This window comes from Diorhabda carinulata, chromosome X (assembly GCF_026250575.1).
Source record: "Diorhabda carinulata isolate Delta chromosome X, icDioCari1.1, whole genome shotgun sequence".
NCBI classification, from domain to species: Eukaryota; Metazoa; Arthropoda; class Insecta; order Coleoptera; family Chrysomelidae; genus Diorhabda; species Diorhabda carinulata.
The window spans coordinates 13,698,447-13,715,775 of record NC_079472.1 but is presented as its reverse complement, the minus strand read 5'-3'; the positions used below and the strand labels follow the sequence as shown (position 1 = coordinate 13,715,775).

The following is a 17,329-nucleotide window of genomic DNA, read 5'->3' as shown; positions in this document are numbered from 1 at the left end:
TCTAAATTCATGTGAAAGCTTCAAGCAACCATATTTAGGTTTTATATTTCCAACTTTTGAAAACAAATAATTTTTTGTGAAAAATTCGGTGAACATTTACATTACACACTTTAATATTTTTGATTTAAAATATTTTTCATCTTATTTTGACTTTTTATCAGACCTGAAAAAAGGAGATATTTTGACGTTACGATTTTCGATAGTAAGTCAAAATAAAAAAAATTGTAGTTTATTTTAGTCATAAAACGGTTTTTGCACAGAATTTCGTACAAAAAATACCAAAAACTTAGTTATTTAAATTTTTCACATAAATTTTGAGGTTATGTGAAAAAAGTGTGGATACAAAAATTGTAGATTTTTTTATTACCTATAACTTTAGTATCTAACTTTTTCCATAAGACTCATAATTTTACCACAAAGCCAGATGAAGTTTTTAACCTATAGAAAATCACTCCCCCCCTTCCTTTTCCTAACCTAAAATCAACCGTAATTTATTTTTTCTTTGATTTTTCTTATATTCTATTGCTTTTTTAATAGGTTTCATCCTACTACTTTTACTTTTTACAATTTTCTAAGGATCTGGTTCAATAATAAAAATTTTGTTTCCACTATTGAACTTGATGATAACCTAAACGAAACTTAATGAAAATAATTAGAAGAAATTTCTAACGACTATCAAGAAACTAAGTTTTCTAATACTGATTATTTCCGGCTATAAATAGGTAGTTACTGGAATTGTTAAAAGGAGAATAGTAACAGTCATAATTGACTTTCCTTTATGGAATTATAAGTATAAAATTGTTCAATAAAAAAATCTAAAAAACAGCCTTCACTAATTTGAATTCTCCAATAATCAAAAAAGTATCAAGTATTACAGCAATTACTACTTGAAAGTACTCGAAAAGTATTCAGAAACTACTTAAATACTACAGAAGATGCTCAAAAAGTATTCAAATACTGTAGAAAGTACTCTAAAAGTAGTTAAATACTATGGAAATTATTTGAAGAGTACTCAAATATTGTAGAAAATATTCGAAAAGTACTTGAATACTACAAAAAGCACTTTAAAAGTACTTAAATACTATAGAAATTGTTCGGAAAATACTTAAATATTGTAGAAAGTACTCAAAGAGTACTTAAATACTATACAAAGTACCTAAATGTTCTGTATGGTACCGATATATATTTGCTACAATAGAATTTTCATTATTTCAGGTATCAAAACGCATGAGCGCTTTGTATTCGAGGTGCTACTAAAATGACAATTGAATTTTAAAAAAGTACCAAAGACAGTCACATCAAAATTAGTCTACGGTATTGAGCTAGGTACTGTGAAGACTGTTTTAAAAGTGGTTCAGGACGAAGAACGTTCGATTCATGCATAGACATTGAAAACAAAGAAAAACGTACAAAAACATTTTCAATAAAACAGAGTACCCCAAATCTTTTGATTGGGGAGTTTTTGGCAAAACTTTTTCTGTTTCTCCTCGTATATCCAGTATTATACGACTTCTGGCTCTCCCCACTCTCCAAGAAAAAAAAACGTTTCAACAACATTCCTGATAATACAAAAGTAACAACAGAATAGGGATGAAAACCATTACAAAATAAGCCTTCCAGTCAAGTAATCTTCTAATGGAATAATTCACTGTAGTAGGCATTAAGTGAAATGGTTAACTTGTTTATACGCATTTAAAATTTCAGATAACTACCTAATAAATATTTACTTATTAAACTTAAATCTAACTTAAAACTATAGATAATTACATTCTACAATTCAATTCATATCGTGAAGTACACCCATCTGGCACTATCTATACTAGACAATAAAATTATTAACAACTGCATAAAATTAAAGTGAACACAAACATTATAGATACTAAATTCCGAAGTAAATATCATAAGGCAACATTAGACAACATATATATATATATATATATCATCTAGTGTTGTCATTTTTCTACGTCACTAAGAATTTGTCACTAAAAACTTATCCTCCGCTGTCGCATGCTTCAATAAAGGCGATTCCATTTTGAGATATTATGTCTTTATAGTAGCTGCACGATTGGTGATAGCTGCAGATGTTGAAACTTTAAAGTTGTAGTACAACAATCTACATCTACCGATCATAATATGCGCAGCTAAAAATTGGATAATTATTATAAGAAAAGTACTCAAATACTGTATATTGTACTTCAAAAGTACTCAAATATTGTAGAAAGTACTCTAAAAGAACTTAAATACTATAGAAATAATTCTAAAAGTATTTAAATACAATAGAAATTACTCTAAAAGTACTCAAATACTGTAGAATGTACTTCAAAAGTACACAAATATTGTACAAAATACTCTAAAAGAACTTAAATACTATAGAAATAATTCAAAAAGTATTTAAATACTACAGAAATTATTCTAAAAGTACTTAAATACAACTCAAAGTCCAAAATTTTCACATATTTAAAGTTGATATGGAAGTGCCACTGGAAACTCAATAACAATATTGTCATTTTGGTTTGGGGAGGAGCCGATATACATGCAAAGAAAAAATCGAAAACACCTTTCATTGGACCGGAGTCTTTCTGCGGTACAAGAAAACGCACATACAAGAAATAATTTCAGGAGAAAGGACAATCTTAAAGAGAATTACTCGCTAGGATACTTTTAGGGCTGGACCATTTATAAAAAGGTTCCTTTTGCTCGGAGATCTGGATCTTAGCTTTATTCCTTATAGGACGTTACTTCCTCAAGAAGCACCTGTTGAACTGAGTGTAGCAGAAAAAGAAGAAATTACAGAATTTTCGATACAGAAAATAGAAAATTCGTAGAAAACAAAGAAGAAAGGAAAATTAATAAGAAATTTGGAACTGTAAATGGTATTCGACAAAAGCAGATCTTATGGAGTGAGAATAAATGGAATTATGGTTGAATTTAAAAAAAAATGACATTGCTACGATCATAAAGGATGAGTAATCTATACCCAGTACAATGAAGATGAGATTGTTACAATTCAATATAATTTCTTCCTATATTAATAAAAATTCGATTTCATGAATTGGATTTAGTAGTTTTGAAGCAAGATAACGAGATTTTTGGAATATTTTCGGTTTATTGGAACTTCCTAGTTCACCTAAATAGTTTCTGGTGGATTACTCATGTAGCAACTAACTATAATCATGTGACAACAACAGGAAATAAATGCAATTCAATAAAAAGCATCCAATTGTGAATGATTTAATGCCTCAACCAAATAATCACCTGAATATACTCTATACATTAAAAATAGGTGGTATTAGAATGTTGGACTGGAGTATGTTTGATATTTGGAAATTTGAAATTAATTTTTGTAGCAATCTTAATTTCTATGACAAATTATTTCAACTAACCTAATTAAAAGTTGTTATTATTTAACAACTGAAAACGTTTTTACGTTAGGTTTGAATTGGATTTTTTCCAATCTGGCATAAGTTTTCAAACCGGCTTTATTCAATTCAGTCTTTTTATATTTTGAAGGTCTCGGATCGTCGACGGTTTTCCGTTTATTTTTTCCTAAAATCATGAATTTTATTTGTTCCGGCATATCTTCGATCTCGTACATGGCGTCGTGCGGGCTGGTTCCGAAAAAATTTTTCGTTTTGGTGCAAGCATTGAATTGCAACAACATCTCAACCATGTCAACTGAAAATAATAATTCGTTAATTAATCAAACGATTACAAATTGGGTGAATAGATGAATAACTGTCATGTTCATATTTATTAACTTAACCTTATCAATCAGAACATTTCTCAAACTTAATAATGGTGGAATACAAAATGACCCCTATACGAAGATGGTAAAAACATAACAGGAAAATTTCAGAAATGACAAAAGAAGAGGAAAAAGTAAAATACTCAATGAACACTGAGGTAGAAGAAGAAATAAGAAGACTGCGTGATGAAGAATATGGAATAGAGGATAAGTTGTTAAAGAAATCTATTAGAATGCGTTTATTGACCTATTCAAGTCGATTGCAACAGTTAAATGTTGAAAATATTACACCGGACTTTAAGGGTCCGCATCACAGAACATTATTCCAGACCTCGATTTTTTACCACCTTCACAACTAATATACAAGGTATCCAATTAATTTAGAATAAATTAGAAACATTTTTTGATAAAAAATCATTTTTTTACAAACTCTCCTCAACGATTATCGATATTTTTTCCAACTTTACAAGTGGTATACAGGGTTTCCAATTCGTTTAGAATCGGTTCTAGGGGGGCCCCGCAGTGAAAAGGTTGAATAATCGTAAATAACCTTCATTCATAGGTAATTTTTTGTTTATATTACTTTAATGGTTACTTGAAAAGAAAATAGAAACGATAATATGTAAGATAAAGTCAATTTTGATAATATGAACCTGTAAAATCATGAAAAATTGACATTTTTGCATAATTTATTTCATTTTTTTCGTTTTTTTTTATACACCAAGAAAAAAAAATATTTCAGTATATTACTTGTAATAAAAGTTTACATCAATAATTGATAACAAGTGAGTTTACATAAACATTTAAACTCCTGAAAATAATTTGAAAAAACGAAGATTTGAGATTATGAAAAAAATTCTAATTATTTTCGATTTTATTTATTTTTTTATTTCCTTTCACTATATTTAATTTGCTTCATACTCAAAACGAATAGACTATAATACAAAAATGATTTTATATTGAATTTCGTTATATAAATTCTTAAAAACTTAGTATTAAAAGCTAGTATTGAAAAATCGATAGTTAATTGATTATGACATAAAATGAAGAGAATTGAGAAAAACTTTGAGAAATAACAGAAAATAAATTAATAGAGTAAAAGGAGCGACACGAATTTGTAAAAAAAATTTAATACCAAAATGTATAATAAGATTATTACATTGCAGACACAAAACAAAAAATAATCTGTAAATTACAGAATGATAATCGAAATATAAAAATACGTCTCAAATTTGAATGTTATAAATAAAATATGGTTTTTAAATACTCGTGTTGCGTTATCAGAAACTTAAAAACTTATCTTAAATACATAAGTATAGATAAGCTTATCTATGTATATGTTACCAAGAAATTACCTCAAAATTCAAGGAAAATATACTATAAAACATTATTCGATTAATTGAATATCTAAAATAGTTTAGGTATATCCTTATTTTTCAACAAATTTATTTTAAATACAATGTAAAAACAAAAAAGATTTTTATAAAAATTTATCATTTTTAAAATATGTAAATGTGCTAATCCCCACAAAATAAACAAAGTACCTAGGAAGTTGCTATTTTTTTACAACTAGCAGATAGCAATACAGCAATGTCACTAAAGGTTATACTAGAATTAAGAATTTAATCCATTCAAAACAAAAGATTGCAAAGACTGCTGTAGAAGTTGTCAACAATGAAGCAAATGACGAATAAGTTTCAAGTCAAATGTTTAATAATAGCACAAATGCTTTAGAAGAACTTTAGAAACATTGTTAGTTGGTTCAAGTGCTCTACGAAGGTTTACAATCCAGCAATGTCACCAAAGGTTATACTTGAATTAAGAATTTAATCGATTCAAAACAAAAGATTGCAAACTCTGCTATAGAAGCTGTTAACAATGAAGCAGATGACGAAGAAGTTAAAAGTCAAATGTTTAATAATAGCACAAATGCATAATCATGCTTTAAAAGAACTTCGGAAACATTTTTGGTTTGTTCAAGTGCTCTTTGAAGTTTTGCAATCCAGCAATGTCACTAAAGAATATACTTGCATTAAGAATTTAATCAATTAAGAACTAAATATTGCAAACACTGCCTTAGAAGTTGTTAACAATGTAGAAAACGACGAAGAAGTTACAAGTCAAATAATTAATAATAGCACAAATGCTTTAGAAGAAATTCGGTTAGTTCAAGTGCTCTACGAAGGTTTGCAACCCAGCAATAACTGAAGCTCATACTTCTATTTAGAAATTTATCAAAATATTGCAAATGCTGCTGTAGAAGTTGTTAACAATGTAGAAAATACTAAAGCAAATAAAAATAAACCATTTCCAGGTGTTATCAATTTTTATGAAGTAACATTAAATAATAGGCACATTTGATATTTCATTCACAATATGTAATTAATAAAAAAAATCTCCAAAACCATTTTATTTATACACTGTGTGTCCCAACAAAAACTATTCTAAATAACTGCTGATTTATAAAAAATTGATGAAATCCATAGACAAAGGTAACACATTTACCTTTGAAATGAAAGTCTATGGATTTCATCAAATTTTTATAAAGATACCACCCCATTGAGAAACTTCAAAAACATTGGTGATTGGTGCCAGTGCTCTAAAAAACTATGAATTCTCTTTAAAATCGACTATATTTTTTTTGTAAAATTCTTCAATGGATTTGTAAGAATAATTGTTAATTTTGGATTTCTTTTTCGTTTTTTGGTCCTATTTTGGAACTAAAATCTCATTCCTTGGATCTTCTACATTTCTTCAGTGATCAGCCTAAAAGTCTTTCTTTGGTTGGTGAAAATTATATGAAAATTTCAACTATTTGATCATCAATCCCTAATTTTCGATTTAAAAACTATAAATAAGAAGAATGATGAAATTTTCATTATCAAATGTGTCCTTCAACGTGATCTTAGCACATTTGGAGTCAATTAATGAATTGTTTCAAATACCATCGACCCCAAAGAAATAAATCTAAATGGATCGATTCTGGTGACTTCTCCACAAGTCTTCTTCATCCAACCTATATACCAGGAAAGTGATTATTGAGAAATTTATCAACCGGTACAATAAGATATGATGATGTACCATCTTATTGACAAAAAAAAACAATTCCTGATCAATAATATTGTTGTCTTCTTCCTAACCAAAAAAAGTTTTGTTTAAGTAAACAGTACAATTTTGAAATTTGAAATTTTATTATTTTACTGTACACCAGAAATAGTTTCCTTATGGACTGGGTACCATTCATCTATAAGTGATCTGAAACTGTTTTCACTAAATCCATTTCCATCAGTTTAATCTTCAAGTTCAAAGCATACCGATGATCAAAATGGATGAATATTATTCAAAATTGGAAGGATACGAACTCAAATCTGGTTCCAAGTACATATAATAATTATTTTTTTGTGCTATTAAGTTCCCCTTTTACAACTTTAAAGTGAGTAGTTTTCGTTGGGTCACCGTGTATATATATATATATATATATATAAATATTAGAATATATAAATGACAAGAGCTAAGAAAACATAAATATTTTTCCATTATGATGGATAATAAATTTTCCTTTACATTGAAAACTTCTGAAAAATCAAATTCATTTTGGTACATTAAGATTCCCAAAAAGGTACATACCATCTTGCCTTTCGGAGGCATGAAACAGGGCCGTCCTACCAGAAATTTGATCTTTGACATTTGGGTTAGCCTCAGATTCCAACAAAATTTCTGCACAATCGTGATAACCATTTAAACAGCATATCATCAACGGCGTTAACCCTGTAATAAAACTTTTTTTAACATTTTCAAATTAAAATCACTCGTTGGAGGATTTAGTTATTGCCCTGATATAGGATTTTTTTCCTCTGCAAGGTTATTTGAAGTCTTTTCTTTTTCATAACTTGGCTTGGGATATTTTAATAGGGTTGTTTAGCGCGGGGGAACGTTATGTATAGTGTCTTAACGTGAAAGTGACTTGATGGAACAAACTATGAGGACGTTAATCCTGTAATAAAAATTTTTCAACATTTTTAAGTGAAAATCACTCTCGGAAGGATTTAGTTATGGCTCTGATATAGGATTATTTTCCTCTGCAAGGTTATTTGAAGTCTTTTCTTTTGCATAACTAGGGTTGGAATGTTTTAATAGGGTTGTTTAGCGCGGGGGTACGTTATGTATAGTGTTTTAACGTTAAAGTGACTGGATGGGACAAACTATGTGAATTTCACGTTATAACGTTCGTAGAATCGTCAAAGAAGACAAAGTAGTTTTTAGTAAATCTTCGGTAGTAGCCAAAAGGCGGTTACATTTGGAAATATAACTCTTTCATTACCTTATCATGACCTTGTATTCATTAACGACAAATATGATGATATTTTTTTTATTGGTGATTAAACACCTAAAATATATTTAAAATCTTGGAAATATTAATCAGAAATATATTTTTTAATACGCACTATAGATAACAAATTATTTTTATTTACCTACATGTCAAGAAAATTATTTCTGAAAATATTTTTATAGTCATATAAACCAAGAATATTGATGAATCGATATATTTGAAATTTTTGGAAATATTTGTTATCATAATAAAATTTAGGTGGGTCTATAATAAGTTTTATATCTATTTCAAGTAAATTCAAAATTTTCCACACTTATCTAGAATCGATAACAGAACACTAATTTAATAATTTAGTGCTATTGTCCTTATCATGTCCATCAGGGATATCTTCAGCTATAGAAGAAAATTTTCTACTTGTATTGAGTTTTATCCCAAAGAAAATTCACATTAGCTGGTGGAACTGGATCCTTGGACATAGGACCCAAATCTTCAGTTAAATTCCTTATTCACAGTTTAAGGAATTGCTTAAACTGTGAAAAAGGGGAAAAACAAAGAGGCGTTGCTGCAGACAGGGTAAGGGTTATCACAAATAAAAAATAGATCCTGACTTCCGATTTTGTACAATAGAAAAGGAAACTAAAAAGCAGATCATCTGCAAAGGTCAAGGTCTTATACAAGGAGGTATATCATGTTATTTGACCTAATAGAAGAGAATTTTCCAGTTCCGAAAAGCAGGCATCCTCATTCTTAGTTAGTGATGGTAAAATCCATGCTTTCATAAGACTTTCATGGGAATAGATGGATTATATATATCTTCAAACTTTAAACTAATCACTGGTCACGATTACCACAAATAAAAAATGGATCCCGACTTCCGGTTCCGTGGAATAGAGAAGGAAACTACAAAGCACATCATCTGCAAATCATATTATTTGACCCAATAAAAAGAAAAGGAGACGAAAAATCGAAGAGGTATCATCAGTAGTAACTTCAAAAAGACTTTGATGGGAATATATAGAAAAGGTTTAGTATTACTGTCTCCAAACTTAAGATTGATACATCAACAAAGTTTCTCCACTCTTCCGATTCATGTAAACAAGTTGCATCAATATCCCAACAGGAACTCAATGATTTAGTTGTTTCAAAACATCAAAATATAAGTATCTAAAGCCAACAAATGCCATCCTTGTAAACGAAGAGCAAACAATCCAGATTATTGTTAAGATGAGTCTCTAGTAGTGTCTCAGTCTTCGTCAAAATCTTCTGAGGTTTCTGGTAGTTTGGGAATATACAGAGTCATTACGACGATGTAGTTTTAGGAACAAGAGATTTTATCAAGGGGTCCAGATTTACTTTATGATCTTAGAAAATAATCTGTTTGCTTTATAAAAATTAATGACGCTACTGAAAGTGAAATATTAGTTTGTTAAAGTGCTTGAAACGAAATTAATTAGTGATTAATCAACATCTAAACTCACCTTCGTGATTATATTCGTCTATACAGTTTGTCTCCGGTCCAATGTAGCTCAATAACCATTTCAAGGCTTCGGCTCTTTCGAATTCAACTGCGTAATGGATAACATTATTTCCTTCCGAATCCGTGAGATGAACGCTAGCGCCGTTAGTTAATAGAGCGCCGATAATATTCACTGGTGAGTCATTAATAATTGCTAGTTGAAGCGGACTCTAAAATAGAAGCATCGTGACTATCGGGATGAGTTTTTATTGAGGGTAACCACGGATAAACGTTAGATAATCGAATTGTCTTTAACTATTCCCTTCTAAAACCTTTTCATATTTTTTGGGGGGATGAAACAGATAAAATCTTGACGTTTCGACCTATTTCGATCTCTATCACAATATCTCAAGATTTTATGTGTCCTTTAAAAGGAATTTCAATTAAAGCAAAAGTGCCGATAGGAATGGGATTCCAATAAAAGTTATAAAGTCTGATGGTGAATCCTTAAGGGAGCGATATAATTTGATTAAAAAAATATGGTAGGAAGAGCAGATGTCACACCAATTATTTATCCAGTACATAAGAAGGCGGATGTGACTGACTGAGTGAATTATAGGGGTTGGATGTCGAACGAGTGGCTCCAGAAAAAGAACTAGAAAAGAAAGCAAAGTAATATGGACTGCGCATAAATGAACAAAATACCAAATATATGGAGACGAGAAGGGATCTGAATAGCTGCAAAAAATGACTACAGAACAAAACAAGGATTATAAATTTGATAAAGTCCAGGAGTTCGAATACCTGTGAGTGACAGTAACAAACGAAGGGGTGAAACCAGGGAAATCGACAAAAGACTAGCGAGAGGAAACGAAATGTTTGAAGCCCTAAGAGGACTATCAAGATCAAAAGATATTTCGAGAGACGCATTTACAAGGCAGTCATACAACCAACGGTGATGTATGGATCATGAACAAAAAGAAGAAAACAAAATAAACGTATGGGAGAGAAAGGTACTAAGGAGAATGTTCGGAGGAGTACGAGAAGAAGAACGAACGCAGAGATCAATACTGTATGGTTAAGCTGAGATGGGATATGTAGTCAAAACAAAAAGTCTCCGTTGAATGGGACGTATACCCAGAAAGGACGAAGACAGTTAGGTGAAAAGAGGAGATGAAGCGAGGGCGTCTGGATAGAAGCATAGAGAACTGCAACGTGCACAACCATGAACAAAAATTGATGGAGGAAAGCATAGAGCGACTTAAACCTTGGACCTAAAGACCTCTTGACTTTGTTTAGCGCCGATACATCCCCCCCCCCCAAAAACCATTGTTTTGACTGCTGAAGTATATTTTGGAGCAGCCTCGGTTGACCTCGATGTTGGTGATACATCATAGGATCAAAATTACGCGAAATCAGTCGATTAAATTTAATCCATCATTCTAGACTGATAACCGATAATTTAACTCGAATGTTTTTATCAGAAATGTATACATTTAAAAGTGATTCCCCCTTTTTTTACAAAACGATAACTAATTGTGTAATGGAACATAAATCAAGGACACGAGAGGCAACACTATAAACAACTGTCTTCATAATCAAATACAGTTAATGGTATCAACTTGTTTCAAACCATTATTTGTTTGTTTAATTTCTTTTTTATTAAAATTAATCTCAAAATAGAGATAAGTATCATCATATGTGATATTTATTATTTAGTGATAACGTCAACAACAAAAAATCATTCGAAAATATGAATAAGCAGAAAATTTGCTACAACAAAATATATACAAATAGTGAAAATATTTATGTACACGACAAAGTAACAGTAGCCACTTGAATTACGTTACGACAGCCCTTTTTACTCTAACGATTTCTTTAGCACACCTCGTAAATACTCTATAATTTATTTTTATTGACATCTACCATCTACAAGTCATTTTATTTGTTTTATCATTATTTTTGTCTACTTCTTCTGCAGCTTTTAAAAGGGCACGTTATTTGGATCATAAGAGGCTATAATTAAGCTATAGGTTAAAAGGGCGGGTTATTTGGACCATAAAATAGCTATAATTGGAATATAGGTTTAAAGGGCAACTTATTCGGAGCATAAAATAGCTATATTAAAGATAAAATGGCTATATTGAGATAAAGGTTGAAAGATCAAGTTATTTGGACCAAAGCATGGCTATAAGACAACAGCTAAATGAAAATATTTCTATACAAATGGTATAAAAAAGTTATAAAGTTAAAGACTTGTATAAAGGAAATTTTGATAAAAAACTTGTTCTTCACAGAGAATTTACTCATAGATTGTTAGTGTATCAAATCCAAATTAAAAATGAGTAAAATATAAGTATACACGTGATCAAAATAAACAAACCATATAACCATAACGATACAACATAAATAAATCGAAAAATTTACAATGTTCAACAAAATATGAGATTTAGTGTCATTAAAATTATTCATGCTTGAATCATGGATGACAAATAAATGATTATATTGAGATAAAGGTTAAAAGGGCAGGTTATTTTGACAATAAAATGACTATAATTGAGATATAGATTAAAAGGGCAGGTTATTTTGACTATAATTGAGATATAGGTTAAAAGGACAGGTTATTTTGACAATAAAATGACTATAATTGAGATATGGTAGGAAATAGTAGGTTATTTTGATAATAAAATGGCTACAATTTAAATATAGGATAAGAACGCACGATATTTTGACAATAAAATGGCTATAATTGAGATATAGGTTAAAAGGGCAGGTTATTTTGACAATAAAATGGCTTTAACTGAAATATAGGTTGAGAGGGCAGGTTATTTTGACAATAAAATGTCTAGAATTAAAATATAAGATAAAAGGGAAGATTATTTTGTTAATAAAAAGGCTAAAATTTGAATATAGGTTGAGAGGGAAAGTTATTTTACAATAAAATATAATTGAAATATAGGTTAAAAGAAAAGGTTATAACAAAAATTACAATAAAATAAAAACGGATGTTGATAAATGAACATTTTCCACATTCGCAGTTTGTTTTCCTCCCCAAATCTCTTAGTTTGCATTTTTCTTCAATCAAATCTGCCACAGCTCATCCAAAATCTCTTTCCCAATGGTTCCCATTTAAACCAATTCAACTATAATGTGTTGTATAATGCAATCAACCACTATATCTGATCACCTTTACTCATAATTTCCATATCCCCCATCAATTACAGTATGGTACATAACGTATGTTGATGCTAGACGACATATGTACCACAATATTCAGCAATACTATCTACATTAAATAAAATTCAATACATTTTCACATTTTCAAGAAAAATATATAAAGAAATTCCTTCTGAGCTTGTAAAAAACACTAGACCTCCCTCACTAGGTAATTTTGACCCTTTGAGAGTTGATTTACGATTAATTAATGATTTTGGGAAATATGGTTGAGAAAGAATTTCCAGATATAAGGGCTGGGTTCGTCAAACTGCTACTGTCTTAAAAATTTGCTAATTGTAAATAGTTTGTTTTAGATCATAATTCTTCTAATTTTACTTATGAAAACTATCATTCACACAAGACTCATTCAACGTTTCAACACTGGACTCAATCTGATAATAGCACTAAAATCTTCAGTATACGGATATTTTATTGGTTCTATGATACATCCTCGTCTTCCATAGCTAAAGCTAAATGTAAAGTAAATGTTGGAGACAAAATCTTTATAAATATCATTATACATAAATAAGTACTTACATAATCTTTATTATTCGGTATATCCATTGATTGTTTCAAAAGTTTCAGGATAAATATACTACGTTTAACAAACTTGATGTCATTCGTCAGAACTGCTACATGAATTGGTCTGAAAAGTATATTAACAGTGGAGCCAAAGACAATAAATTTGAAGTTAGAAGTTTTATTTCGACAAAATTGAAGTGAAAAACAAATTCTACATTGTTTATTCAATTCCCAATCATTTATAATGAAATTTTTACTACAAATAACTTAACTTTGACATTAAAATGAAAACAAAATCACACAGTATTCCCATATCACTACCAGGACCTCTGTAATGACACGAAGACCTCTTCAACTAGATTGCCTTTAAACACCAAGTACGTGATAATCTCATCCCACTGATCATGATCTTCGCTAGTTTATGACCAGAAGATCTCTTCAACCGACCAAAATTGGAGAAATTGGTCAGCTGAGTATCCTATCCACTATTTGAGAAACGTTCTTAATAGTTGAACATGTTATCTCATATTTACAGAAGGAAATTACAGTTGAAAAATATTAAAGCATTATTAGAGACTAAGTTTGCTAAACTACAAATCTGAGCCTCTAAAATGAAACTATCTAGTGACAGAAGGATTAGGAAATATGTCATTCTACTTGAATGGTAAATAATATTCTCAAACAAATGGATTTGATGATGAGGTAACGTTTCAGTATCATAAATTATTCAGAAAATATATATGATATTTAGGTTAGGTTAGTCATTCAAAATAAAGAGTTGCGTGAATCATCCTGTATAGTAAAATTTATGTTTGAATTGTGGAAAATACAATTTAAAAGTTGACCTACCCTAATTTGTTATCTCTATGTAACCCACAAAAATAAAATCTGTTACAGAAAACCCAATATAGTTTTACTTTATCTTTATCCTGTTGATAAGAATTATTTTGAATGAAATGGTTAATCACCTGAAATTTTTTATATTGAAAATATACGATTGTATTAGCATAAAGGATGTGGATATTGATGGTAAATTCAGAAAACTTGCAAGGATGTAGGGGAAATTTTGAGAAAATATGAATTTTGTAAACCACACTCATCTTGACATTACTTCTCAAACAATCTCTTATTTCTTAGACCTTTCGATATGATTATGCTTCTAATTGTTCTGGATTTTAGCTCTCTTCTGATTTAAAATGATAAAAGAAACTAATTTTAAATAATAAATTTTAAATAAACAACTAGAAGGCCAAGTTCATTGTCCATCCAGCATACATCCCAGATTTACCACTAAGTAATTTTTTTGTTCGTGAAAAATGCCCGATCAACAATTTTTAAAACCAGAAGCTATTTTTGTGTTCGAAAAGCATATTTTATTAATAGGGGGGGGGGGGGGAAGCGCTTCAAAAATTTGTTTAAAATAGAATTCAAAACATACGGAAATTAAAAATAAAAAGAAAACTAAATAATTATTTTAATGAGAAATTAGTGTACTTACAAATTCCCTTGTTCATCAAAAATAAGGGCATTTCGCAATTCCTTGAAAAAATTCTCTGCACAGTTTTTTGATGATTTACTACTAGGTAGAAAAGAATTTTCATTATTTTTTTTAGAAACCACATTATTCAATGTAGTATATTTTTTAGTAGTACCATCATCAACAATATTGCTATTTATCATTTTGCCAGCAGATATTGGACTTTGCGTTTCTATGTCGTTAATTATACTGGGTAAATCAAATATATCCATTCTTAATAAATAATCCAAATCAAGTTCAAGATCATCATCGGTTTGCACCTCCTTAGTAACCATAATGGGTTTAATGTCTGCTTGTAAACATTTGTCTTTGCTCACTACAGCTATAATTTGAAAAAAATATTTCAGCAAGATTGTCAACAAAAAGTTGAGATACAGTATTAAGTATTCACATGAATTATTAGAATAGAATTCCCAGTACCAAAACATAATGACTTGAAAACTTATTGTTAATAAGAGCTCAAATAATGTATTTCTTTCAATTAAACAATATCTAAAACTTTTAAAAAGCATAATTTCACATCTCTCGGTTCACCAGCTGTAAATCTAGCACCAACGATTACTTTTATGGTTACCAGGACATTAAGGTTGAAAGCAAACAGCTGTGTCAAAAAAAGAGACAACAATTCCATATTTTAGATGAGAACCTCATGAGACGTAACATCTACAAAGAACTGAATGGATGGCTAAAGAACTGGAGAAACACTTGAGACCTGAGCTTCTGAAGATTTGTAAAGGCTAAATTCATCTGATGGTTACTCTTCTGATAGGCCACCACCCCTCAAATACAGTGATAGGCATATTTCCTCAATAGGCTCAAATACCTCAAAGGAGTAGTTTTTGAGATGGAAAATAAAAACCCCATAAAAATAGCCTCCTTTAGGAAGAGTTTATGGATTTTAGAAGCAGATCAATGAGATGCATAGTGAATGTAAAGCCAAAAACGATTCTCCAAATAATCTATCGATTATTTTTTCCTTCATTGGAGTCACAAAGAGAAAATTCATTTGAAAGGAATTCTGTGAAGCCACTTAGTCGCACAATGTGAATTATATTCACATTATATTCAATATTCTTATATAGGTAAAATTTTTACGTTATTGACACTGACGATTTGCTTATTTATATTAATCAATAGATCACCTACATTATGAATATCAAAATAAAAATATGTTTTAACAAGAAAAATTAGTTTTTTCTTAGTTTTTACACCTGAAAAATATGTAGCAAGCATCTATCAAATTATAACTAAACTTATGTAAATAGGAAGCTAAATAGTGATCTATATAACTTTTTAAGAAATTATAAATAATAAATTCTAAGCATAAATATAGTAGATACAATTTACTAACCTGTCCTGGTAGTTTCCTGCATATCACAATTTTTGGTTAGATCTAGAGCTGCACTTTGAATATTACTTGTACTATTAATAAGATTGTTCAATAAAGTTGTATTGACAATGATGGGTTTGTTAGTAACATTATCATTTTTTAACATTCTGAGGCTATCTACAGTAGTCTTATCAGTTGTGTTTGCTACGATGTTCTCCACACTACTGATTGGTATTATTTTAAACTTGTTTTCATTTAATGGTATTTTTCCAGTTATCTGTGATGTAACTTTCTTATCAATATTTATGGGATAGATATTAGTATGATTAGTTAACGAATTTTGATATTCCTCATTCTTCTTTGAGATCCCTTTTAATATTTTTATCTTCACAGGACAATTGGAATTGTTTAGATTTTGAAGTGAAGCTAGTTTTGTTATTTGACTGTTTTTGGGTATTTCAGATTCCGCTAATATCTTGATTTTCTTACCATTAAGCATTATAAACTTCTCGCCAGTATTACTATTGGTTTCAACTCTAACAGTTCGTTTGCCAGGTGCAGATGCCATATTAATATTATTATATATAGGTTTGCTTAAAACTGGTAAAGAATCCTTGAAGCCGAGAAGACTACTATTTTCACTCACTACTTCTGTTTTGTAACAATAAATTGTTTCGGAATAATGGTTAGATTTTATTACGCGTTTAACAATTTCCATCGCCTTACTCAATACCTAAAATTAGGTTACTTCTATGGCGTAGCATCAATAAAATAATGCTCGACGATAAATGGTTAGTTGTACGTTCAATTCAGTATATTATCTTCAAAATTCAATTCAACAATATAAGACATTCTCTAGTTTTTACAAGAAAAATTCAATTGGGGTAATCCCCTTGTTTTTGAGGAAATCACAATCACGTCACTTATCGACCGACTTCATCGTATACCTTCGATATAATATACAAACTTAAAGCTTCGATTTCAAACGAAGTAATGAATCGATTATTCAATCAGATCGTAGCACTCGAATAACATAGAAAAAAATAGATATATTGGCATATTCTATTAAACAAGAATAAAAAATGTTAAAAATTTGCTACGAGCAAACACTTAGAACAAACTAGTTTGGAATGGATCATCGAGTAACTGTTCATCATACCGAAACCCTTATGTATTACTTGTAATGCGTATTG

The 17,329-nt window shown here is 29.8% G+C and overlaps 1 protein-coding gene across 1 annotated transcript; it reads right to left on the bottom strand.

The window, feature by feature from the left end:
* Nucleotides 1-144: 144 nt before the first annotated feature.
* On the bottom strand, nucleotides 145-17,126 carry LOC130901618 (uncharacterized). The gene is made up of 7 exons (XM_057813106.1): nucleotides 16,158-17,126; nucleotides 14,768-15,128; nucleotides 13,285-13,393; nucleotides 9,554-9,761; nucleotides 7,373-7,513; nucleotides 3,384-3,675; nucleotides 145-2,141 (listed from the first exon to the last, which is right to left on the bottom strand). The coding sequence occupies exons 1-6, from the start codon at nucleotides 16,852-16,854 to the stop codon at nucleotides 3,401-3,403; spliced, it is 1,791 nt and encodes a 596-aa protein (XP_057669089.1). The 5' UTR covers nucleotides 16,855-17,126; the 3' UTR covers nucleotides 145-2,141; nucleotides 3,384-3,400.
* Between the last annotated feature and the right edge of the window lie 203 nt (nucleotides 17,127-17,329).

Excerpts from the sequence above, each read along its gene's own strand:
- LOC130901618 (XM_057813106.1), bottom strand. The coding sequence starts at position 16,854 with ATGGAAATTGTTAAACGCGTAATAAAATCTAACCATTATTCCGAAACA. Across the intron at positions 9,762-13,284 it reads TACCGAATAATAAAGATTAT|AGTCCGCTTCAACTAGCAAT; the intron begins GTAAGTACTTAT and ends CTTCTATTTTAG. Across the intron at positions 3,676-7,372 it reads TGCCTCCGAAAGGCAAGATG|TTGACATGGTTGAGATGTTG; the intron begins GTATGTACCTTT and ends TATTATTTTCAG.